This window comes from Pan paniscus, chromosome 19 (assembly GCF_029289425.2).
Source record: "Pan paniscus chromosome 19, NHGRI_mPanPan1-v2.0_pri, whole genome shotgun sequence".
In the NCBI taxonomy this organism is placed as follows: domain Eukaryota; kingdom Metazoa; phylum Chordata; class Mammalia; order Primates; family Hominidae; genus Pan; species Pan paniscus.
Genome location: NC_073268.2, coordinates 92,123,914 through 92,149,621, shown reverse-complemented (window position 1 = coordinate 92,149,621; position 25,708 = coordinate 92,123,914). Strand labels below are relative to the sequence as shown.

Genomic DNA, 25,708 nt, shown 5'->3' with positions numbered 1-25,708 from the left:
TGAACCCGGGAGGCAGAGACTGCAATGAGCCAAGATCGTGCCACTTGCACTCCAGCCTGGGCGACAGAGTGAGACTCCCTCTCAAAAAAAAAGAAAAGAAAAACTTGGTGTCCCCCCTCCCCGCCCCAAACCTTCTCATCTACCGGCACATGCCTCCTTGTCTATCTTCAGGGTGTCTGGACACTGAGGCCACAGAAGGACTGAACCAAGCTGGTCGGCCATGTCCTTTCTCAAGGCTGGGGGCCAGAGGCAGGGTGGGCAGGGACGGGTTAGAGGAAGGAGTAACTCGAGGTTTTGCAGGAGCTGGGTCTGCAACCACAACATCCAGCCCCGCAGGGAAGTTGATCCAGGGGCGCCCCCCACCCCGTCCCCTGGAGCTGCAGTTGGACGCTGGGTCTGGGCCTGGAGCTCCGGAGCAGCCCCGCCCGCCCACAGGATACGTTTTTGCGTAATGCAGGGTGGAAGGCGGAAACAAGTACACAAGCCCCTGGTTCATTACATGGACACACGTTAGGCATCTACTGTGTCACCTGCTCCGTGCGGGGCTTTGTGGGGAACGCAATTGGCCTTGGTGCCTGCCCATAGAATGCGACCTGGGGAAAGGAATTCGTCGCCTTCCCCAGCAGTCTTTATCAAAAGGGTCGGTCTTTCAACGAAAACAGCAAGTGAGCTCTAAGTGTCCTGCCAGCCGCGGGACATAAGGCCGATCGAAAACCTCTGCTGAGGCAAGGAACCCGCGTCGAGGTCCCTTGCAGCATCCGAATACACTTCTCTTCCCAGCCACACTCAAGATGGCCGTCGGTCCGTTCTTGGGCTCCGCGCAGGCGCACTTCAGCCTGCTACTCCCAACATGGCTCCGCCCAGGCGTCCCGGGGCGGGACCAAGAGCGGAAGTGGGTGTGACGGGGACGGGGGCCCGGTGGGCCCGCGGAGGAAAGATACTGGGGAGTGGGAGCCGCGGGGTTCGGAGCCATGATTCCCCCACAGGAGGCATCCGTCCGACGGCGGGAGATCGAGGACAAGCTGAAGCAGGTGGGCGTGGGCCTGGGGAGGCTGGGGAAGAGGTGAGGGAAAAGGGCCAACAGCGGGGCCTGATTGTCTACTCATGGAGGAGGCAGGGGTGGGAGGGAGCGCACCCAGCGAGGAGATGGGGTTGGGGGCTAGGCCGTGGGGTTGGGACGCAGTGGTCTCCTTTAGCTTCTGATTTCTGGTGATGTCCTCCCCTTGCCTGCGCCCAGGAGGAGGAGACTCTGTCCTTCATCCGAGACAGCCTGGAGAAGAGCGACCAGCTCACTAAGAACATGGTGAGTCTCCCCGCAGCTGGGGGAGAGGGCAGGCCTCCGGACCCTGGGGGAGAGCCTTGCGACCTGGCGGTTCCGGTTCCTGCGGCCTGGAGTTCTGGAATGGGCAGCGACGGAGGCAGTGTGTGGGTTTATCTAGCAACAGTTTGGCATCTCTCCTGCCTAGCCCCCTCCCCATGTTCCGTACCCTCACTGAGGAGGCTGCGCTTCCCACTGGCCTGGACTTGCTGCTTTCTGTCTAAGCTCGCCATTCTTCCTTCTCTCCTTCTGCAAACACTCAGTGAGTCTGACCAGTTGGGCTAGGTACTGGGCATATGTCATTGTCAGTGGACTCTCTGCCCAGGAGGTTGGCACTTTGAGATTCCTGAGGGCAGAGAAGACTCAGCCTTCACTCCAGAGGACTTTAGGGAAAGAAAGAGCTCTGAAGTCAGGCAGATCTGGGATCTAGTCCTTGCCCATCTGCTTAAATGTGCGGCTCCTGATAGGTAACTGGTGTCAGCGAATTCATCTGCTAAAACAGAGACTGTGCCAGCCTCCCAGTGTGTCTGTGAAGGTCATATGCGCTAATGCATGCGACTGCATCTTGCACAGTGCCTGGTATACAATAGGTACTCAATAAGTGAGTTTCCTTCTTTATTCCTAGGGGAGACTGGAAAAGCACAAAGTGAGTAAATACAAACTTGTATTTGCATTTAGTCACACAATAATAAAGTCCTAGTCCTTTTCTAAAAATTTTAATTTTTAAATTTTTTTTTTTAGAGACAGAGTCTGGCTGTGTTGTGCAGGCTAGAGTGCAGTGGCATGACTGTAGCTCATTGCAGTCTCTAACTCCTGGGCTCAGGCAGTCCTCCTGCCTCGGCCTCCTAGCAGCTGGGACTGTAGGCACACACCACCACGCCTTGCTAATTGTGTGTGTGTGTGTGTGTCTGTGTGTGTAGACAGGGTCTCACTGTGTTGTCCAGGCTTGTCTTGAACTCCTAGTCTCAAGCTAACCTCCCGCCTCAGCCTCCCAAATTCTGGGGATTACAGGCATGAACCATCACGCCCAGCCTCTAGTCCTTATTCAATGAGTTTCATCCTTAGAGAGGGTTTTGAAGATACAGCAATGCATTTGAGGCTACTCTGTATGAAACTATTTCCAGTCCGGTTTAGGAATGCTTCAGAGAGAACAGAAGTTGAGATTTGGCTTCAAAGGGTGGAAGGGAAGCCATCTTGGGCTGATTATTTTAAGAAGAATTAATTTGATGCTTGGTTTGCCTTCAAATAAAATTTCAACCAATTTGTCTTAGACCACCTACTATATGCCAGGCACATGATAGGTGCTGAAGATACAGTGGGGAACAGGTACACCCTGTTCCTTCGCTTGTGGAGTTTATTGTCTAGAAAACCAGAGAAAAGGCAGGAAATGCCGAAGGTGGGTGTGTAGAAGCAGTGCTGGGACCACTGTGAGTCCCAAGATCAAGAGGCTCCCCTCCCGCAGGTGTCTATCTTATCATCCTTTGAGAGCCGCCTTATGAAGCTGGAGAACTCCATCATCCCTGTGCACAAGCAGACGGAGAATCTGCAGCGGCTGCAGGAGAATGTTGAGAAGACGCTGTCCTGCCTGGACCATGTCATCAGCTACTACCATGTGGCCAGTGACACTGAGAAGATCATCAGAGAGGGGTGAGTGAGTGAGGCCCAGAGGGTCAATTCCTAATGCCTCCTGGGCCAACAGGAGGGTTGGTCTGTAATCCCAACAATTTGGGAGGCTGAGGTGGGAGGATCGCTTGAGACTAGGAGTTCAAGACCAGTCTGGACAACACAGTGAGACGCCTTTTAAGCCCTAGGCCTTAAAAGGCAGTGGGGGGATAGAATATATTTGAGCCTGGAGTCCCCTGTATTAATTTTCTTCTTCCCAAATACTGTGTCCTTAGTCCTTCTTCATCCCCCATGCCCCAGCCTGACCTGGCTCTTTTCTTTCCCAGCCCCACAGGTAGGCTGGAAGAGTACCTGGGAAGCATGGCCAAGATTCAGAAGGCAGTGGAGTATTTCCAGGACAACAGCCCAGACAGCCCAGAACTCAACAAAGTGGTAAGGGGTCCGCAGAATAATGTGAGAAGCTTGGGGATATCAGTCTCTGCCCTGGTCTCATGAGGGACATGGAGCCAGCTTGAGGATGTATGCAGTAGAATACACAGAAGGATATAGCACAGTACATCCTATAGGCATTAGGATCTCTGCTTCAAGAATTACACATTTTTTATTATTAAAAATTCTTTATTATAAAACTTGTTAATGTATTATAAAAATTAAATTATAAATTACATATAAAATATAAACTTAACATTTGATTTGTTGTTGTTGTTGTTGTTGTTGTTGTTTTTTCCTGAGACAGAGTCTTGCTCTGTCACCCAAGCTGGAGTACAGTGCCCAGCTCACTGCAACCTCTGCCTCCCAGGTCCATGTGATTCTCCCACCTCAGCCTCCCAAGTAGCTGGGATTACAGGCACTCGCCACCGCACCTGGCTAATTTTTGTATTTTTAGTAGAGATGGGGTTTCGCCATGTTGGCCAGACTGGTCTCGAACTCCTGACCTCAGATGATCCCCCGCCTTGGCCTGGGATTATAGGCGTGAGCCATTGCACCCAGCCACGTTTGATTTTTATAAATGCATTTGTTGTTCCTTTATTTTGGTTAAAAATACATAATATAAATTTTTTTTTTTTTGAGATGGAGTTTTGCTCTTGTTTCCCAAGCTGGAGTGCAATGGCACGATCTCGTCTCACTGCAACCTCTGCCTCCCAGGTTCAAGCGATTCCCCTGCCTCAGCCTCCTGAGTAGCTGGGATTACAGGTGTGCGCCACCACTCTCAGCTAATTTTTTTTTTTTTTTTTTTTTGTAGTTTTAGTAGAAATGGGGTTTCACCATGTTAGCCAGTTTGGTCACAAACTTCTGACCTCAGGTGATCCACCCGCCTCAGCTCCCAAGGTGCTGGGATTACAGGTGTGAGCCACCGCGCCTGGCCAAAATGTGCTATTTTAACTCTAAGTTAACAGTGGCATTAAGTAGATTCACAATGTTGTGTAGCCATCACCATTATTATCTCCACAAATATGTTCATCTTCTCCAAGTGAAACTCCACTCCCATCAAACACTAACTTCCCATTCTCCCTTCCTCTGTCTTCTGGTAACCACCATTCCACTTTCTGTTTCTGTGAATCTACTCTAGGAACTTGAATCTATGTGATTTTTTTTTGCATTGTTATCTTAAGAGACAGGGTCTGGCTTTGTCATCTAGGCCAGACTGCAGTGGCACAACCATAGCTACTGCAGCCTCGAACTCCTGGGCTCAGGCAATCCTCCCACCTCAGCCTTCCAAGTAGCTGGGCCCACAGGCATGTGCAACCATACCCAGCTAAGTTTTAAATTTTTTGTAGAGATGAGGTTTCCTGTGTTGTTCAGGCTGGTCTCAAACTACTGTCCTCAGGTGATCCTCCCACCTTGGCCTCTCAAAGTGTTGGGAGGGATTACGGGCATTACCCACTGTACCTGCCTTCATTATATTTTTGTGTTTAAGTTTTGGGGTCATTAGATCATCAGAGCAAGATGGTGACTTGGCCTCTGGAAATCACAAATCTATTTTCTGTCTTTATGGATTTGCCTATTCTGAATTTCTAATATAAATGGTATCTTATAATACATGGCCTTTTGTGACTGGCCTCTTTCACTTAGCGTGATGCTTTCAAGATCAATCCATGCTATAGCATGTATCAGTACTTCATTTCTTTTTCTTGCCATATGATATTCCTTTTTGTGGATAGACCACAGTTTCTTTTTTTGGTTTTTTGTTTTGTTTTGTTTTTTGAGACGGAGTTATGCTCTTGTTGCCTGGGCTGGAGTACAATGGCACAATCTTGGCTCACTGCAACCTCCGCCTCCTGGGTTCAAGCGATTCTCCTGTCCCAGCCTCCCGAGTAGCTGGGATTATAGGTGCCTGCCACCACACTGAGCTAATTTTTTGTATTTTTAGTAGAGACGGGGTTTCACCATGTTGGCCAGGCTGGTCTTGAACTCCTGACCTCAGGTGATCTGCTTGCCTCGGCCTCCCAAAGTGCTGGGATTACAGGCGTAAGCCACCGTGCCCAGCCATACCACATTTTCTTTAGCCATTTATCCTTTGATGGACACTTGGGTTGTTTCCAATTTTTGTCTCTTGTGAATAATGCTGCTATAAACCCTCTTATATATATCATCGTGTGGACAGATTCATTCTCTTTTATGTTTGGGATACCTGTCTTTTATCAGATACGTGTTTACAAATATTTTCTCTCATTCTGTGGGTTATCCTCACTTTGTTGGTGGTATCATTTGCAGCACAAAAGTTTTCAACTTGATATTTTTCAATTTATTTATTTATTTTCTTTTGCAAACCCCCCACTAACAAGAAGACAAATTAACGGTTCAGTGAGAAAATAATCAGCCAGTATTTTTTTTTTTTTTTTTTTTGAGACGGAGTCTCGCTCTGTTACCCAGGCTGGAGTGCAGTGACGCAGTCTCGGCTCACTGCAAGCTCCGCCTCCTGGGTTCACACCTTTCTCCTGCCTCAGCCTCCCGAGTAGCTGGGACTACAGGCGCCCGCCACCACGCCCGGCTAATTTTTTTTTTGTATTTTTCGTAGAGATGGAGTTTCACCGTGTTAGCCAGGATGGTCTCGATCTCCTGACCTTGTGATCTGCCCGCCTCGGCCTCCCAAAGTGCTGGGATTACAGGCGTGAGCCACCGTGCACGGCCAATCAGCCAGTATTTATTAAGCACCTACTTCTTGTAAAACCCTGGGTTTTACCTGTAAACACAAATTTTGAGAGAACATGAAGTAAAGGAGTCACCAAGGCCGCTTCCCAACGTTTCTTCTTTGGGTTAAAGGATATCAGGGCAGGCCAGGTGCAGTGGCTCACGCCTGTAATCCCAGCACTTTGGGAGGCTGAGGCGGGTGGATCACCTGAGGTCAGGAGATCAAGACCATCCTGCCAACATTGTGAAACCCCGTCTCTACTAAAAATATAAAAATTATCTGGGCGTGGTGGCACGTGCCTGTAATCCCAGCTACTCAGGAGGCTGAGGCAGGAGAATTGCTTGAACCAGGAAGTCGGAGGTTGCAGTGAGCCAAGATTGTGTCACTGCACTCCAGCCTGGTGACAGAGCAAGACTCCCTCTCAAAAAAAAAAGATATCAGGGCAGAAAAGGGCAGAGGCCCTGAGTTAAGAAGACAGCGCTGGCACAGGCAGGGGAAGGCCAGGACTGGCAGAACACTGAAGCGGCAGGCACCCGCTTCCTTCTGTTGTCTCTGCAGAAACTGCTCTTTGAGCGCGGGAAGGAGGCCCTGGAGTCCGAATTTCGCAGCCTGATGACGCGGCACAGTAAGGTCGTCTCGCCCGTGCTCATCTTGGATCTGATCAGTGGTGACGATGATCTGGAGGCCCAGGAGGACGTGGCCCTGGAGCACCTGCCCGAGAGCGTCCTCCAGGATGTCATTCGCATCTCCCGCTGGCTGGTGGAATATGGCCGCAACCAAGGTAAGGGATTCTGGCTTGCCCACATGGCACACCAGAGGCAGAGGGAGTTTTCTCCCCTTTGTTCTTTTTTTTTTTTTTTTTTTTTTTTTTGAGATGGAGTCTTGCTCTGTTGCCCAGGCTGGAGTGCAATGGTGCAACTCGGCTTGCTGCAGCCTCTGCATACCCGGGTTCCAGCGATTCTCCTGCCTCAGCCTCCCGAGTAGCTGGGATTACTGGCGCATGCCACCATGTCTGGCTAAGTTTTGTATTGTTAGTAGAGATGGGGTTTCACCATGTTGGCCAGGCTGGTCTTGAACTTCTGACCTCAGGTGATCTGCCCACCTCAGCCTCCCAAAGTGCTGGGATTACAGATGTGAGCCACCATGCCTGGCCCCCTTTATTCTTTAATCCACCTGTCATGGTTTTTTTGATAAAAGGATGTTTAACTGGAACCAATATAAGAATATAAGCAACCATTCTATGACTTGTATATCAAGTGGTGAATCTAGGCAAATTCAAACTTTTCTTGTCTTGATTTTTATGTTCCTTTGCCTTTTTTGATTAGTTGTAAAATTTTCAAAGCCATGGGCGAAAAGTAAAAGTCCATCTCCCATTCCCTGATGCCTCCATTACCTAAGCCAAAGATGAGCACTATTAAGGTTTATTTATGCCAGGTGCTGTGGCTATGCCTGTAATCCTAACAGTTTGGGAGGCTGAGGTGGGTGGATCGCTTCAGCTCAGGAGTTCGAGACCTGGCCAACATGGCAAAACCCTGTCTCTACAAAAAATAAAAAAATTAGCTGGGTGTGGTGACGCATGCCTGCAGAGCCAGCTACTTGGGAGGCTGAGGTGGGGAGGAATGACTTGAGCCTGGGAGGTGGAGGTTGCAATGAGCTAAGATCACGCCACTGTACTCCAGCCTGGGTGACAAAGTGAGACTCTTGTCTCAAAAGAAAGAAGGCCGGGTGCAGTGGCTCATGCCTGTAATCCCAGCACTTTGGGAGGCCAAGGTGGGCGGATCACCTGAGGTCAGAAGTTCAAGACCAGCCTGACCAACATAGAGAAACCCCATCTCTACTAAAAATACAAAATTAGCTGGGCGTGGTGGCGCATGCCTGTAATCCCAGCTATTACTGAGGCTGAGGCAAGAGAATCTCTTGAACCCGAGAGGTTACAGTGAGCCGAGAGTGCACTATTGCGCTCCAGCCTGGGCAACAAGAGCAAAACTCCATCTCAAAAAAAAGAAAGGAAGAAAGAAAAACTCCAATAGATATTCAGTGTTGCACTTTTTTTTTTTTTTTTTTTGAGACAGAGTCTCACTCTGTCACCCACGCTGGAGTGCAGTGGCATGATATTGGCTCACCGCAACCTCTGCCTCCTGGGTTCAAGCAATTCTGCCTCAGCCTCCCAAGTAGCTGGGGTTACAGGTGCCCGCCACCATGCCCAGCTAATTTTTGTATTTTTTGGTAGGGACAGGGTTTCACCATGTTGCCCAGGCTGGTTTTGAACTCCTGACCTCAGGTGATCCACCTGCCTCGGCCTCCATAAGTTCTGGGATTGCAGGCATGAGCCACCTCGCCTGGCAATGTTGCACTTTTTAGCCCTCCAACTCTTCTCTTTGTTTGTGTGTACACATACCAAGTTGTCAGCGCGGGCTTGCCTTCCCCCAGAACTGTGTGGCGGCAGGTCTCACGGCCGCGATGTATCTGATCACATGAACACATTGTGGCTCGTGAGCTGATGACAGCTCGGCAGAAGATTTTCAGGAGCTCCTTAGGATCGAGAGGGAGGCCCAGTGGACAGCCTCCAGACCTCTCAGCCCGTGCCTCTGTGTTTTGGTTCATTTCTTATGTCGGGGTTCCTTGTAAACTATTTGTTGGGAACTTCTGAAATCCACCATAGTTTTCATGTCCTTTTCCTCAGTCATGTGTGCAAGGAGCTCTTCCTGTTTTTCAGCATTGATGAATGGTACCAAAATGGACATACCTTTGTGGATTGCTTTTTTCTTTGAGGAAGTTCTTGAGGGTTTATTCTCAAGGGTGCAGGGATTAGGTGTAAGTGTCTGAAGATACTTGTAACCTTCTTGCCATCACTAGCTCCTCTCTAAATAGATCAGGCCAATCAATGGACTCATCGACAGTTCCATGGCCATTTGTTCTTCATTAATTTTTGTTTTTGCTATCTGATAGGACTATCACAGTCCTCTAATTTTTTAAATTTATACTTTATTAATGGCTAAAGATGTGTGTTTTTCATTCACTGACATTTGTTGTCTTTTTGCTTCCTATAGAGCTCATGTTCTTTGACCCCTTACCAAGTTGAATCTGGATATTAACTTTGTTTTTTTATTTTAAAAAAAGTACTATTTAAAACTTACAACTAGGGCTGGGCGCGATGGCTCATGCCTGTAATCCCAGCTACTTGGGAGGCTGAGGCGGGAGAATCACTTTAACCCGGGAGGCAGAGGTTGCAGTGAGCCAAGATCGTGCCATTGTATTCCAGCCTGGATGACAAGAATGAAACTCTGTCTCAAAAAAAAAAAAAGCTTACAACTAGGGCTGGGCGGTGGCTCATGCCTGTAATCCCAGCACTTTGGGAGGCTGAGGCTGGTGAATCATTTGAGGTCAGGAGTTCAAAACCAGCCTGGCCAACATGGTGAAACCCCATCTCTACTAAAAATACAAAAATTAGCTGGGTGGTAGTGGCGCATGCCTGTAATCCCAGCTATTCAAGAGTCTGAGGCAAGATAATTGGTTGAGCCTGGGAGGCAGAGTTTGCGGTGAGCCAAGATCACACCACTGCACTCCAGCCTGGGCGACAGAGTAAGACCTTGTCTCAAAAAAAAAAAACAACTTACAACTAATTATCAGTTCTATCAGAGGGTGTTTTTCTCTTTTAAGACTGCCTGGTCAGGCATGGTGACTCACGCCTGTAATCCCAGCACTCTGGGAGGCTGAAGTGGGCAGATTACTTGAGCCCAGGAGGTCGAGCCTGCAGTGAGCTGACATCGTGCCACTGCACTGCAGCCTGGGCAACAGAGCAAGACCCTATCTCAAAAAAAAAAAAAAAAAGACTTTGAAAGACTTTGCCTGATTTGGGACAAGATATGGGTGGCTTGTGACCAGAGCAGGGAGCAGATGCTAAGAAGGGTTGACAGGTTTGACAGGTAGACATGGTGGGTCTGCAAGGCAGAGACAGGGCCTGGCAGCCGTACCTCTATCCCTCTGTGTCTCCTCAGATTTCATGAACGTCTACTACCAGATACGCTCCAGCCAGCTGGACCGCTCCATCAAAGGACTGAAGGAGCATTTCCATAAGAGCAGTTCTTCCTCTGGGGTTCCCTACTCCCCTGCTATCCCCAACAAGAGGAAAGACACACCTACCAAGAAGCCAGTCAAGCGGCCAGGTGAGCCCCCATCCTGGCCCATCTCTGCAACAGCCAGAGGCTGACTGGGACTGTACTGCTTTAGTCCAATCTAGCGTTCGCAGCGTCAGACCCCTCCAGAGCTTGTCGTCGTGGTAACCCCGACTGTAGGTACACAGGACAGAAAGCAAGTGTCTACCCACCCAGTGAGGCCCCCCCAGAGCAAGACTCTTCCTTCCAGCTAGCAGAGCCTGGGGTTACACAGCTTCTTTGGAGTAGGGGAGTAACACAGGTGCTCAGCGAATCCCACCTGAGGCAGAGCCCCTGCCTAGGCCTCCTCCCTCACATACACGTCGCCCTGTCAGAAGGCCAGGCACACTACTGCCGCCAGGATGCTGGGATAGCGAGGGGATAGGTGCTCCAACCTTCACCTTCCAGAAAGGCAGGGTGATCTGAAGTGACGTGTAGCTGAGAGCTGGATGGGAAGAATTTCACTTTCCCAGTTGATCCAGAAAGGAAAGAAACCCCAGAGCATCCTCTCGGAAGAACTTAAACTGGCTTTGGGCTCCAGTGCGAGCGAGTGACTTGTGGAAAGGGGCACCATGATGAGAGGCCGGGGCCGGTGGGTGTTGCTGTCCTGGGTGAACATCTCGTCATCTGTCTGTTCTTTCTCCCGGCATCATATCCCTTATAGTCTGTGCTCCAGGTAAACAGTGTCTCTGCCAGCTACAGCTTGGCAAGCCCGGCTATGTCTGGCCACTGAGAGATGCTGCCCGCAGCTCGATGATGTGCTGGGATGTTCTGGGGTGGGGCTGCTGAGATTGCACTGAAAAAGAAAGCTGGAGAAGCCGGGGCTGCTCCCACCCAGGCTGGCCCCCTGTCCAGCTGCTGCTGTGGGCACATGCCCTAGTTGTGGCCTGTGGCACCTGCTTATGACAACAAGCTTTGGGTAGAGCTTACTTACACCCTTGGTTTCTCCAGTCCCTGCCTGCCCATGCCCCTCAGAGAGTGAGGTGTCTGTTCCACAAGAGCAGCCGCTCCCCTGCAGGCCTTTGTTTAGGGTTTGGAGAAACAGGCAGAGCAGGGGCTGCCCTCAGGGAGTAGAGCATTAGGGAGCTGGTGCCTGGGGCCTTCTCCCTCCAGTGTGGAAATCCTGCCCACCAGCCAAAACCTGCTGCAAATGGGGACTGCCAGCCCAGCCTGTGGGCGCAGCTGCCTGCACAGCGGATGGAGCAGCTCTGTGCCTTCTGTGTGGTGGGGAGTGGCTGTCTCTATGAGGCTGCGAGGATGCTTGGGCCCCAGCCAGTCTGTGCTTGCTTCCTCTTCTGCCTGGCTCCCTGACAGGTCCCCCAGAAGCCCCAGAGCCCTATTTGCACTGCCTTAAGTGTGCCCGCTGGCCATGCAGCCACCTGGCCTTTCAGGCAGGAGGGATCTGATCTCAGGTGGCTCACAGTGGACCACATCCATCCTTGGGCCAGAGACACAAGAGGAAAACTCCAGCTGTGGGGTTTCAGAGTTGTCAGGAACTGGTGGGCTCAGGACCGATGTCAGGCTCTAGGGAGTCAGGCTCTGGGGATGTCGGTTCCCACTTCTGAGGAGAGGGACAGGGAGGCCTCCCAGGTGGTGAAGCACCGACCTCAGCATCCCTGGAGGCAATTGGGAGCCTGACAGGTTTGGCGGCTGCTAGATCCACATCCGCGACCCACATCCTGCCGGCGTGCACCTGCGTCTGTGTCTGCTCCTGGTGGGTTGTGGGGCAGGAATCAGATTTACTCATTAGTGAGCCGCACTCGCTGAAGGGGAGAGCATGAGCAAGGCAGATGTGAGCCAGGCCTTGGTTATTAGGAGCTAATTATGGGCCAAGTATGGTGGCTCACGCCTGTAATCCTAGCACTTCGGGAGGCCGAGGCGGGCAGATCACCTGAGGTCAGGAGTTCAAGACCAGCCTGGCCAACATGGTGAAACCCTGTCTCTACTAAAAATAGAAAAAAAATTCGTTGGGTGTGGTGACGCATGCCTATAATCCCAGCTACCTGGGAGGCTGAGGCAGGAGAATCACTTGAACCCAGGAGGCAGAGGTTGCAGTGAGCCGAGGTCGTGCCACTGTACTCCAGCCTGGGCGACAGAGTGAGACTGTCTCAAAAAAAAAAAAAAAAACAAGCTAATTGTGGTGTCGTGCGGTGTGGTGCGGTGCAGGTGTAAGCAGTGAGCCTCCAGACACTGCCCCTTTCTCCCTCAGCTTTCTGGGGAGCTGCCAGGACACAGCAGCCTCACTGTGCTCAGATAGACTGTAGGGGTGGGGGTCATCCCGGGTGCCTTTCTGCCCCTATACATTTTGTTAACAAGGCAGCTGCACTTGTCTACTTGAGATGCGAGTTGATTTCCCGACGTCTTCTGGCCTGAGATGTCTCATTCCCACAAAGCAGGCTGACCCAGGCGGCTGTGGGTGCTGCCATTTTGTTCTCATTGTTTTCACTTGTGATACTAACTATTGTTTTTCTCCCCCATGCCAAGAGCATGTGCCCTCTCCTTCCGTGCACACCCTCCAGGTGCTCTGTGTGGTGGCTTCTGTTAACCCCTTCTTGACTTTTGGATTTTTTCTTTTCGCTTTGGTGGTTTGGGGAACTCTGGTGTGGGGCTAGGCTGCCTCTGGGTCTCTGAGCCGTCCGCCTTGGGCACAGCGCTCCCCCGGAAGTTCAGTCGGGGTGGCTTCCTGCTGGCTGCTGTTTGGCGTACGTCCCAACACTGAGCATGCTCGGAGAACTCTGCCTGGAGTTTGGGGCTGGGCTGGGGGCCTGCTGGCTTCAGGGTGCCCCCCAGGCTCTCCCACCCTGGTTGTGCCCTCTGGGTATGCGAGCTTTGTCACCGGCTCCTCCGACCTGAGCCTTCGCCTGTTCTGATTATGATGCCACTCCGTATTTTTGACTTCTCCTGGTGGATCTTGGTCCATCTTCATTACCCTCTGTCCTTTCAGAAATGAGCTGAAATCCAGAACAAGGAGGGTCGGTAGTAGAATCAAGGCTCCATTTGGAGAAGGAAATGATTCCTTTCCTTCATCCTTGTCCCCAGCGTCTCTGGTGGTCTCAGGGAAGGGCCTGCTCACTGTTGGGGAGCTGGGTGCGGGGCCTGGGGGGCAGGTGGAGGGCCGCTGCTGTTTTCTCTCACTCATTTCCTAGGTCTTCTTATCTCCTCTCTGTGTGGCTCTGGTGACAGGGACGATCCGTAAGGCTCAGAACCTTCTGAAACAGTATTCCCAGCATGGTCTAGATGGGAAAAAGGGGGGCTCTAACCTCATTCCTCTGGAAGGTAATCACCCTGTGTTCCCCTCCTGTCCCTTCCTCCTCCACTGTGTGTCCACGCACTTGGCAGGGCAGAGCCTCCCCCAGGAGGGCCTCGGGAGAAACCCTGAGGGGAGCAGGGTGGGAACGGCAGGTCCCCGATGCCACTCGGGCTTCAGCGGGCGCAGGGACAGTTTCGCAGCCCTCGGCCTGGTCCTCTCTGGCTGATGGCAGCTCTGCCCTCCCTGAGGCTTCCCTCCTCCCTTCCCTGTCTCTGTCCTTGTCTCCTGTGTGAACTCAGAAAAAGTTATTTGTCTTGGGGCAGCCCTTTCACGCTCAGACCAGCAGTGGCAGGCCCCAGCTGGCCGAGGCCTCCCGGCCTTCCCATCTTTAGAAAGGGGAGTGTGTGCAGCAGAGGACAGGCAAACTGGGGCTTTCCCCAAATACAGCGAGGTGGGGAACCCCCCTGGGGCCAAGCATCAGCTCTTCAGCCCCTCCTTGGTCCTTCTCCGCTTTCCCTGGGCCTCCAGGCTTGGGGAAATGAGCAGCTAAGGACGGTCCTGGGTGCTCACTGAAGTCAGGCTTGAAACGGCTGTTCCCAAGGTGGCTTGAGGTAGAGGAGGGGCTCAGGGCCCTCTCCGATGCCCCCTTCCCCATCCCCATCTGACGTCCCCCTCCTGGAGATGAAGGGCTTCTTCCCTGTACCCCAAGGGGCGGCCTGCCTGGCCCCTGGATAAACGCTGCTTGTGTTTGTGCGGCCAACATCTCGCCAGGTCACGAGCATGATTTCCGAGTTAAGCACCTGTCCGAGGCCTTGAACGACAAGCACGGGCCACTGGCCGGTGAGTACCGCAGCCCAGCCCGAGGGCAGCCGCTGACACTGCCTTCGCAGCGGTCCCCGGATGGCCTGCTCCTGCCCGGCCCAGCTGGGCCCACTCTGCTCTGAGGATGGGCCAGGCCTATGCGCCTCTCTCCACTCTCTCTCTTTTGGGCCTAGGTCTCCTTGCCTCTCTCCAGATGGGAGTGCGTGCCTGACTGTCAGGCCTGGGCCAAGGGGAGAAGCCGCTGCTCCTCGGAAAGCAGGCAGAGAGGGAAGGTGGCTCCCTTGAGGGCAGGGAGCCCTGACGTCCGCCTCCTGCAACAATTCAGAGCTCTGATCCCCTCGGAGCCCATCCCTTGGCACATAGGACCAGGCGGTTCTGCCGCCGGTTTTGCCTGCAGGCGCCCCCGCCGTGGCCTCCAGTAATAGGGTCTGGCCTCCTCCTGGGGCAGCTGGCAACCCCTCCTCTCTGGGACTTACTAGCCTCTTAGATTTTGACCCCATGCCAGCCAGCCTCAGAAGCTGCAGCCAACCACCCTCTTAGATGTTCCAGAAGCCCTGACTGGGCTGGTCACTTCCTTCACAGGCCCCGCATTTGCCCACATGGATGACCCCAGTGCCAGCCTCCTTGAGGTGGCACAGCCACCTGCCCACCCTGGGCTGCCCTCTTTCAGGTACAACTCAGAATGCTCAGTCCTGGGGTCAAACCACCTTATCCAGGACGCTGATTCAGGAATCTTCCCTCCTTATCTTTCTGTCCGTCACTCTCCTGCCTCTGGTGTCTGATCCCACTGTCTGCGCAGAGCCGAGAATGAAGCCAGAACAAAGGCTGGGCTCAGCTCCTTTTATTCCCCTCGAACCTGGTGGGGCCTGCTGGCTCCCTTGCAGCTTTCTGCCAGAACAGTCAGCCTCTTCCCCATCCTCTGCCAGTGTGGGGTACAGGCCAGGAGCTGGGGGACCCACGCCGCCCCCAGCCAGGAGTGTGGCTAGCCCCAGACCAGCAGCTCAAGAGTTGTGCCATCCCCCAGGGAGAGATGACATGCTGGACGTGGAGACCGATGCCTACATCCACTGCGTCAGTGCCTTCGTCAAGCTGGCGCAGAGCGAGTACCAGCTGCTGGCCGACATCATCCCCGAGCACCACCAGAAGAAGACCTTCGACTCCCTGATACAGGTCCCGCCCCGCCCTGGGGGCTCTGCAGCCAGCCCCAGCAAGAGCTGTCACAACAGACTTTTGCAGCCCTCAACTCCACCCACCACCACCACCTCGTGCCCTGGGGACCGGTCCTGGGTGGACGCTCACCACCTCCCTGTCACCCCTCTTCCTGCACACTGGCCCCCCTACATACTGCAAGGATCCCCCACTAGCCCAGAACTAGCTCCCACCGCCCCACCCTTCCCTGAACTGTCTCCCTGCCCCCTCAGGATGCCCTGGATGGGCTGATGCTTGAAGGGGAGAACATCGTGTCTGCTGCCCGGAAGGCCATCGTGCGACACGACTTCTCCACGGTGCTCACCGTCTTCCCCATCCTGCGGCATCTCAAGCAGACCAAGCCTGAGTTTGACCAGGTGCTCCAGGTATGTGGGCGAGGGGCCCTCAAAAACACAGCCAGGAGGCATCGTGCTGCCGGGTGTGGCCGCCCCATCCCTCCCTGGGAGAACCCCATTCTCTGTCCCACACTTCTGCTCTGAGGGTGCATGGAAGCAGCTTAGGAAGGGCCCTGGGTGAGTGAGATGCTCACAGAGCGACTGGAGGTGAGCTGGGGGCTCCCCTGTGCTTCCTCAGGGCACGGCCGCCAGCACAAAGAACAAGCTGCCTGGCCTCATCACATCCATGGAGACCATCGGTGCCAAAGCGCTGGAGGACTTCGCAGACAACATCAAGGTCCCTGCTGTCCTCCCCTTTCTCCCTCCCTCCCGGCCCAGCACCACAGTGACCTGGCCCTGGGGGACACTCAGAGCAGGCCTCCAAGAGGGTGTGTTGTCCCGGGGCAGCCAGCTGTGCCACTGGCCTGTCAGCACCCATGTGCCTTCCTTTCCTTCCTGGGGCCTCCAAGCCCTCTGAAGTGGGAAGGGCCTCTCCCCCTTGGTCCAGCCTGGCTCAGCCTTTGTGCCTGAGAGGTGTCCTAGCACCCGTCTGCCAGGAGGCGGCACCATGAGCAGGTGCACTGGGGCATGGGGTGGGCTGGGGGCTGCTTCAGGGAACCAGAGGCTGTTTTTCCACAGAATGACCCGGACAAGGAGTACAACATGCCGAAGGACGGCACCGTACACGAGCTCACCAGCAATGTGGGTGCTGCCTGAGGACACCAGGGAGAGGGGAGGAAGGAGGGCCCAGGCCCAGGCCCAGGGCCAGGCAGAGTACTGGTGGAAGGGACTCAGCCTGGCCCAGAGCCACTCGCACCTTTGTGAGCAGTCCTGGGTGGCAGGATGGACAGTGACATGTTTAGTGTCTCTAGCAGACGGCCTTTCCTGGCAGGCTAGAGTGAAAATGAAGTTTCCAGCTGCGCTCTTCACTGGGCGGATCCCAGCCCTGGGCTGGCCCTGGGCACTCAGAGGGGTCGCTGTGGGAGGCCGTCGGCCGGGCCTGCCACTTGCCCTTCTGCACCGTTTTCTTCCCACCCAGGCCATCCTCTTCCTGCAGCAGCTTTTGGACTTCCAGGAGACGGCAGGCGCCATGCTGGCCTCCCAAGGTACTGGTACCTCCCAGTTGGGCCCCCTGCCCCACTCGCCTCCTTGCCTGGAGACATGGGGTTAGAGGGCAGGTAGCAGTGAGGAGGTATCTCCAGTCTGTGGAGGGGTTGAGGTGTGCTCAGCAGAGGGTCCCTGGGGCTGAGCATCAGGAGAGCAAGGTTTGCCTGCACCTTTCAAGACCAGACACTGGACCTCTGGCCCCTCCCTCAGCCCCTTTGACCATCCTCGCCCTGGAAGCAGTGTCCTCACTCTGGGAGCGGTGCTGGCTGGTTGGAAGGTGTCCTTTCTGCCCCTGCCCCCCTCCCAAATCCTTCTCTCGTGTCTACCTGCTCTCCTAATCAGGCTGGCTCAGCTGGCCTTCAGAGGGTAGCAAGTGTCTCAGGGCCCGCTGGGTGTCTTCCTGCTGGCCCTGCCCTGGGACTGGAGCTCAGGGGGTTGGCCTGTAAGCAAGAGCACCTTTCTGGGTCATTCCAAGCACTGAGGTCCCTGGGCCCTCTCCTCCCGTCCCATTTTGGGGGCAAGGAGCCTGTGGGCAGCCTCCAGCCTGCGGTTCTCAGCTCTCTACTTTCCAGGGTGTTCCCTGGTCCTCAGAGGGTCCCGCCTGCTGTGTCTTGCTATCTGTGTTTTGGCTGTCGTGGGGAGAGGTCTGCTTGATTCGGGTTGACATGCCGTTTCTAACCTGTTTTTTGCACTTTGCATCTTTCTCCCTCCTTTGTCTCTCCCTCTGTCCCCTCTGTGTGCACTGCCTTTCACTCCGTAGTTCTTGGGGACACATACAATATTCCTTTAGACCCCCGAGGTAAGCAGTGCGGTTCTGCAACCCCCTCCTGTCCCTCTGAAGCTTGGTGGGTGAGGTTCCCTGGGGACTGACTCTCAGTACCTACTGGGGAGCCCGAGTCAGAGGGGACATGAGTTTTCTCGGGGTGCTCTCAACTCTCTCTGCTCCCTTCAAGGCCACTGTCTCTGAGCTTATCCGCAGCACCTGCCCAGGCTAGAGCCCTGGATACACCCCCCCAGGCTCGCCTGGCCTCCCTGCCTTGCTGTCCCCACTCGGCCTTCCACACTGTGCAGGCCGCAGCTTCGTCTGTTCAGTAGGGTCTGGTAGAGGGGATGTTCGAATGTAGGGGAGAAGGTGGAGAGGCTGTGGGGAGCCCATTCTAAGACTCTGCTGTTGGCAAAAGGAAAAAGGGGGCCTTGTAGAAACCACCCAGGGTGGGTGGGGGCAGGAGGGGACAGGGCGCTGGCATCTCACTCTTTTCCTGCCAGCTTTTCTGCTGACATGGGCCAGCTCCACCCCATCATAGAGGGCAGCTCTGGGTTCCAAAAACTCCAGGGCTGGTGCTTCCTGCGGCAGGGGCCACCCTGTGGCTTAGCAGGCGGCCGGCTCTGCCCAAGGAAGCCCAGGGCCTGTCTCAGTGTCCCCTCAGACTGCTGCATGGCCTGGGGGAAGGGCCGTTGAGGGTCTTGGCTGCTGCCACTGCAATAACAGGACTTCTCCTCTCACAGAGACCAGCTCTTCGGCCACCAGCTACAGCTCTGAGTTCAGCAAGCGGCTGCTAAGCACCTATATCTGTGAGTGTTCTCCCGGGCAAACCAGCAGCCCTGCTGCCTGCATGCCCTGACTTTCCCTTCCTTCTGTCTGTGCTCTCTGGCTATTCCCAGGGCCCTCTCCTAAGTGCCATCTGACCTTTGGAACCACAACCTGACCTCTAGTTCAGAGGCTGAGGGGAGTTGGGCTAAGGCCTCCTGAGGCAGGACAAGGAGCGATGGATAGGAGCGCGTTCGCGGGTCCTGGGGTGGGGTCGTTTGGGTCAGACTGCCATGGTGGGTGTGGCCCCATTTTTCCCTGTGCAGGTAAAGTGCTGGGCAACCTGCAGTTGAACTTGCTGAGCAAGTCCAAGGTGTACGAGGACCCAGCTCTGAGCGCCATCTTCCTGCACAACAACTACAATTACATCCTCAAGTCCCTGGAGAAGTAAGTGGCCTGCGGGAGTGAGTCTGCGGCTCTCACCTTCCCCTCGGCTGTGCAGCTGTGCCGGCCCCTGCCCCCCTGGGCTCCTTCTCTTGTGGACGAGAAGGGGAGGGGGTGCTTCAGTCTCCTCCACCCCAGGACCCGGAAGGTGGGATGCCATAGAGCTTGTGGAGTTTGGGGTGCAATGGGAGGCCCTCCCGGCATTGCCGCAGCCTTTGGGCCTGAGGAGCCAATCCTGTCCTCCTCTCCTCTGTCCCCTACCCCGACCCAGGTCTGAACTGATCCAGCTGGTGGCAGTGACACAGAAGACTGCTGAGCGCTCCTACCGGGAGCACATTGAGCAGCAGATCCAGACCTACCAGCGCAGGTGGGAGGCTGGGCCCGCCCTGCTCCTGCACGGGCCCCTGTGCCACCACGCACTCTTCCTTCTCAGCACCTCAGGACACAGAGTCGGTCACGGGGAACTCCTGTCCTCTGGACCCTAATCCTCCACTTGGTTTCTAATCAAACTCACGGGGTGGAGAGAGAAACCCCCTCCTCTACCACTACCTGCTCCTAGGGGCCCACTATGGCCACTTTAGAGGGGAGTCTGCCAAGTGTCAAGGCTAAGAATGATTGAAGAGCTGGCTCTCAGAGACGTGGGTAATGTTTACCTAGGAGAAGAGCAAGGTCGCGAGAGCGCTTGAACGTGGCTGAGCCTTGCTCTGTGAGGATCCCGTGCTTCTCTGGTCCTCTTTCTTCCTGGCTTTGTTTCTTCCCTTTGAATGTGTCTACCTCTTCCTTCTCATTTATCTGCCCTCCACTCCTTTCTTTCTCATCTGTTTCTCCATCTTAGTTTGCCACGATATTGATGTGAAGTATAGTTGACAGTATTTGTCCAATTTATTGAACACTCAAGTGTTTCCTAATGTTATCTCAAAAAGTGACCAGTTTAAAGATTTTCTCTTCCCAGGAAGAAAACCTGTTGTTTGCTTAGTTGTGACCCACATCCCTTCCTACCACCACCCGCCAAGTAGATCCAGAGATTTAGCAAACGAAACAAGCCAGGCCACTGAGGCAGGCCACCCTCTGCCCTCATGCTTCTTTTTCTGTCTGGCAGCTGGTTAAAGGTGACTGATTACATCGCAGAGAAGAATCTACCTGTGTTCCAGCCGGGAGTCAAGGTGGGCTCAAGACCTGGGCTGGGAAGGGGTGTCTGGCAGACGGGATACTTTTTGTCGTGTCTCTGGGAAAAAGTGGACAAGCATCCCTCTGGGATCAGAGAGCAAAGGATGCATGTGGCCATCAGGACACAGGAGACAGGCCCAGACCAAGGGTGTTTGGGGAAGAGTGGGGGCAGGCTGCTCTGCTCTGAAGTGAGCTTTCTCTGCCATCTCTCCTGGCTTCCCAGCTCCGGGACAAGGAGCGGCAGATTATCAAGGAGCGTTTTAAGGTGAGTCGGGGTCCTCTCCCTTCCACTGCTTGCTGCTGCTGTTGAGGCAACACAGACCCAAAATGTTTGTCTCTGGGTGCCTTCCTTTTTCACCTTTTTGGTGGCCAGGGCTTCAATGATGGCCTCGAAGAACTGTGCAAAATCCAGAAGGCCTGGGCTATTCCAGACACAGAGCAGAGGGACAGGATTCGCCAGGCCCAGAAGACCATTGTCAAGGAGACCTACGGGGCCTTTCTACAGAAGTGAGCCCTCCATTCCCCTCCCAGCCTGTGCTGCCCACAGCCCCAGTGGGCCTCTTCAAGCTCCTCTTCCTCAAGGGAAAAAGGAGAAGGGTGGTGGATTTAGGCAGCAGATCCAGCGACCTGGGCTTTGGGGCGGGGCCAGACAGGGAATCACTCAGGGCCACCCCTTCCAAGACTATCAGGAGTGCCTTAGGCTGAGGGTGGAGCTGGGGAGGGGTCGGCCCTCCCTGTCCCCTGACCACAGTGCCCCCCTCAGGTTTGGCAGCGTGCCCTTCACCAAGAACCCGGAGAAGTACATCAAGTACGGGGTGGAGCAGGTGGGCGACATGATCGATCGCCTTTTCGACACCTCTGCCTGAGCCTGCTGCTAGCCCTGCCTGGTTCCACCAGACTGGCGTGTCATTGGACAGATAAACCAGTGTTAACTTGCCTCTGGGCTGGGTGAGCTTGAAGTCCTTTGGGACAGAGACCTGTCTCCACCACCCCATCCAGGAGCTGTGTCCCTGAGCCCTCTAGTCCTGGTTTCCGCTTTTTCCCCACAGCCCGTGTTCCCAGCCGAACCAGCACTCTCCCGGAAGCCTGGGGTCCCTTCACACCTTGGCTTTTATGACCCTGATGGCTTCTGAAACAGGAAAAGAGAGAAGGAAGACAGAGGCCTGTGCCCACTGCTGCTCCATGTGTACCAAGAGCAGCAGGGCAGAAGGGCCCTCCCTCCAGCCTAGGTCAGAGGTGGGGACAGAGAACTCCCCTACAGCCCAGAGATGTGGCAGGGCTCAGAGAAGCAGCCAGAGCTCCTGGAGGAAAGGCAGTCGGGACTGACCCCCTCCCTTAAAACACATTCCCGCCCGCCCACAGGCCTGAGGTCTGGGACCTTTCCCTCCCAGGAGTCCCCTAGGTGGCTGGGGGAGGCAGGCTCACTGGCCATTTTCCCTAGAGTCCAGCACACTGCAGGAGGCGTTCGGGGGAGGAGTTCCGCCCCACCCTCTACAGCCTTCCTCAGGCCCCTGTCTCTGGTCCCCAGCCTCAGTGCCTCTTGGCCCAGGGCCAGGCAGTCGTGGTTGCAGAAGGAGCAATTAGGCTGCCTGCCTGTGGGCTGGGAGACAGGGACAATGGGGAAAAGTTAAGGAGCAAAATGGGGGTTGGAAGCAAAAAATAGGGCCCCACCTATTTAGGACGAGATTGAAGACTGACCCTTGAGGCACACTTGCACTGGAGATGGGTTTATTTCACGCTCTGTGCTTGTGTGCTAGCGGAGGGAGAGCTCAGGGTGGCTTAATCCAGAGGCCCTGTCATGGCCCGCCCCCAGCCATGGGAAAGCAAACTTCATCCTAAGGTGTGCAGCCCAGGCCCTGCCCCTTTACAGTCTAGGCCGCCTGCCATGGGGTGCAGCCTCTCCAGGGGCTGCGTCAGACTTGCATGCTGCCCACATCCAGATTCCTGCAAAGACGAATTGGGTGCACAGCACCCCAACCACATACACGAGGAAGAAGATGCGGTCAGCAGTCTCAGGCCAGCTTCTCTGTGACCCCTTTACTCCTCTGGGGGGCTCTGTGGGGAGAGATACAGGGAAGGGAGCTGTTCTTCAAGGTCCCCTCAACATGAGCGGAAGAGTGAACCCCAGGGGTCATCAGCCTGTATCGCTTCCCTTCTTAGAGTCTCAGCTGATGAAAATTTGGGTCTGGCCCATTTCAGGCCATCTTCAGTTGAAGAAACACCCTCTTAGGCTGTGCAAGGCATGGGTTGTCAGGGGATTGAGGTCACCTGGGACTTCAGGGAGGCTAAGCCTGCCCCAGACCTGCTTCTTCTAAGGGAGGAGGACATGGTGGAGACCAGGGACAGGAGAGCCAGCAGGGTGGATGCAAGGGGCCTCTACGCACACCTGGACCTCCGGGCCCTCACCCCAGCCCTAGGTGTGCACCTAGGCCTCATTCCTTACCCCCCAGCCCCTGCCCACCTTCAGCAGGATGAGGCCCTGGGTTGCCGTGCTCTCGCTGTTCCCCTCTCGGGGCTGGGCTGGGGCCGCTCTTGGCCCCAAGGTTGCCCCGGGCCAGCAGCCCAGCCAGCAGCACAGTCTCTATGGTGCTGAGGAAGAGCAGCAGCAGCAGGATGGTGAAGTAGTAAACTGGGGGAGGCAGGGCACAGGGAGATGCTCAGGGGCCAGTCCCTGTGTCTCTGGTGCCCAGCGAGCTGAGCACCAGTGGGTGACCGGGGAGAAACAGGGCAGGCTGGGTAAGGGAGCAGGGCTTACTGAGCAGTGGGTTGCAGGAGGAGGAGCTGGGCAGGGCCTGCACCAGGGAGGAGTGGAGGACGAGGTAACTCAGCAGCAATGTCACCTTGTAGCCTATGCGCTCAATGGCCCGGAGGGGCAGCAACCCCCCGCACACGTCAGCCAACAGCAGTGCCTCTGCAGGCACCAAGAGAGCGATGATGGACTTGAGCGCCGTGTTCTTCAGCCTCAGCTGGAAGGGGAAAAGTCAGGGCCTTCCCGGTGGGGGGGAAGGAGGTGGGCATCGGGGGCATGGGGCCTGGCCTCTGGCCGTGCATCCTCACTCCCACCCGCCTCCAGCAGCCCTCTGTCGGCCTCCTCCCGACTTGACTCACCGTCACCTGGAAGCAGGGCACCAGCTGCTGGGGTGGGACTTGGGTCTTCAGATCATAAACTACGTATTCCCTCTTGACACTCACAATCTCGTTCACCACGTGGGCCTGGAACTCTAACTCCATCGCTGAGGGGTGGGAATGAGAACTATGAACCAGGAAGGAGAGATCCCAGCTGCCAAGTCTGGGGGTAGCAGACTGGAGCCCAGGGGTGATGGAGACTTTTGATGGCTTTTGGCAGGGACAGACTTGGAGACAAAACCGATCCATAGAAGGGCTTCCCAAACCTTGTTTTGCAACATCCCAAATTGTCTCCAGTTAAAGGAAGGCCTTTATCAGATTCATAGATGAGCTTTCATTGTAAAAATAAATGTACTTTGCACCACTTCATGATGGAGGGAGAAGTGGTCACAGGCTCGTCAGTCTATCATCTCACAGCTGAAGCAGGATCCCCAGGGCTACCGCTGTGGTCTCTCATGGAGGGAAGGGTAGGACTTCTCTGCCAAGTTAGATGTCACCTGATGGGTTTATACAGGGTGGCTGCACCTTCAGGTGGTTTCCAGGAGTGAGGCCATGGCAACCTGAGCCTCTAGCCTTGCTGCAAGGGGCCGAGCCACTGCAGTCGCCATGGCTGTGGAGGGCAGTTGCTCTGGGGAGGACAGAAGACTGATGTGCTCGGACCTCTGGGATTGCAGAGCTGCTGCGAATCTTTGAGTGTGTCACCCTAGAGAGGGGCCCTGAGGCTACCTCTGAGCACAGAGATGGGCTGCCACTCGAGTGGGGGGTGCAGTGGGAGAGCAGGTGCTGCCCGCCTAAGCCTGGAGTAGACTGCTCTAAACACAGACCTGGGAGTTCGCCTTCTGTCTGCCTTTGCCCCTTCCCCTTGCCCCGCACCCTGCCCCTGCACCACAGACCTGGGAGTTCCCCTCCCCCACCTTCCTCCTCCCCTCCCCAACCCTGCAGCCCCTGCCCTGTCAGCACCCGTGTTGCTGAGAGCGTAGAAGCTGAGGCTGCAGTTGCTGTGGTCCCGGGGGAAGTGGAGGAGCTCAAAGTTGCAGTTGGTCTCCGTGGTGAGGGCCAGGTTGAGCTTCACGTGGCCGTCCTGGTCTACTCGAGCCTGGGGGCTCTGGTCCCTCCAGTCCACCCAGAGCCTGTGGGGAAAGGCACCACAGCCAGAGCCCCAGCCCCTTCTTGGACGGGGCCGGGGGGAGACCCTGGCATCCCACCCCCAACCCCAGCTGCTTTCAGAGTTCTGGCAGTGGGAGGGGAATTCGAGGCAGTGGAGGTGCACTGCTAGTCCGGCGGGGACCGCCAGGAGGGGCATATTCACTCAGACAGCCTCTAGGTTGTAGATGGGGAAAAGGAGGGCTATGCACGGCAGATTCCTGGGGCAGGAACTGTCTCACTTACGCCTCCAGGATGGTGAGCCTTGGTGTCCAGAGAGACTCCCAGGGCAGCGTGATGGCATGCCGCGGGTGTGCACTAGTGTTCCAGGCCAGGCGAGTGTCCAGCCAGGACTGGGGACACAAGGGCACCACTGAGGCTCCTGCTCTCCACATATCCATGCCCCTAAGCTCAGCATGTTGATGAAGGCTGGTAGTTCTGAGCTGGACTCAGCTGGGCTTTCCCATCCCACCTCCCCAGGCATAGGAGCTCACCAGCCTAAGCAGCAGCATGGAGGACATTGTGTATCGCAGGATGTCCTGGGGGAAGGGCAATGCATCACCTCAGGGTGAGCGCTGTGTTGAAAGAACGCAGCAGGAGACCCCAGCACTATCCAGGGCTGAGTCCTGTTCCCTGCCCAGCTCAGCACTTGGGGCCCTTGGCCTAGAGGCACTTACCACATTAAACACGTTGGAGACAAACACCTGCACATCCACGAGCAGGGGCGCACTCCCATTGTTCGGGATCTGGATGCTTTCCTGAACCTTCTTGGACAAGTTGACGTTGAAGAGGGATGGCCAGACTGAGAGAGAAAAGTCAAGGTCACTCAGGAGCCCTAGGGCCCAAATCCCAAAGCTTATGACCTTGCCCTCCACCTACTGGCTGCTGTCCCTTGGAAGCCCTGCCCATGGACCAACAGCAAGGTAATGCTGAACCCCAGGAAGGTGAGATGGAGCAGGGACCATAGGGCCATCATCGGCTGCACGGAGGGACTGGAGGGAGCAGCGGTGCCTAACCTACAACCTCTATTCCAGTCACTTCTCTGGCAGCTGAGCAATTAGCCAGAGGCAGCTGCTCTGGGCAAGGACTCTGGGGCCGTGGACTTGGCAGCCCCTGCCCCAGTTCCGCAAATGCTCAAAGATAAAGCCCAGGACCCAGCCCCGCCCACACTGCACCTGCCTTGGTGTCCCTGTCCCGCTCCATTTCCACCACCTGGAACCCATTGAGACGCTCAATGCCGGCCCAGGGGGACCTGGCAGGTGTAGGACCTCTACCTCTCACCGACTTTGTACTTCCAATCAGGGCCCACG

At 55.2% G+C, this 25,708-nt stretch overlaps 2 protein-coding genes across 7 annotated transcripts; one reads left to right on the top strand and one right to left on the bottom strand.

Moving 5' to 3' along the window:
• Nucleotides 1–432: 432 nt before the first annotated feature.
• On the top strand, nt 433–23,624 carry EXOC7 (exocyst complex component 7). 6 transcript variants are annotated; one of them, XM_008965807.5, is made up of 21 exons: nt 872–1,031; nt 1,238–1,303; nt 2,781–2,965; nt 3,268–3,373; nt 6,633–6,855; nt 10,073–10,240; nt 13,412–13,504; nt 14,250–14,318; nt 15,325–15,470; nt 15,722–15,874; nt 16,083–16,181; nt 16,523–16,585; nt 16,923–16,989; nt 17,751–17,789; nt 18,497–18,562; nt 18,845–18,965; nt 19,234–19,329; nt 20,062–20,125; nt 20,353–20,394; nt 20,503–20,636; nt 20,893–23,624. In XM_008965807.5, the coding sequence occupies exons 1-21, from the start codon at nt 972–974 to the stop codon at nt 20,993–20,995; spliced, it is 2,163 nt and encodes a 720-aa protein (XP_008964055.1). In that variant the 5' UTR covers nt 872–971; the 3' UTR covers nt 20,996–23,624. The 6 variants fall into 6 exon arrangements, with proteins under 6 accessions (XP_003813300.1, XP_003813298.1, XP_008964058.1 ...); XM_008965808.5 differs by lacking the exon at nt 14,250–14,318; XM_003813251.6 differs by lacking the exon at nt 17,751–17,789.
• Nucleotides 21,841–25,374, bottom strand: ZACN (zinc activated ion channel). Its single transcript, XM_003813259.5, has 9 exons — nt 25,278–25,374; nt 25,076–25,200; nt 24,893–24,937; nt 24,645–24,751; nt 24,216–24,385; nt 23,238–23,362; nt 22,885–23,095; nt 22,591–22,758; nt 21,841–22,184 (listed from the first exon to the last, which is right to left on the bottom strand). Exons 1-9 carry the CDS (start codon nt 25,372–25,374, stop codon nt 21,994–21,996), a joined length of 1,239 nt encoding a protein of 412 aa, XP_003813307.1. The 3' UTR covers nt 21,841–21,993.
• Between the last annotated feature and the right edge of the window lie 334 nt (nt 25,375–25,708).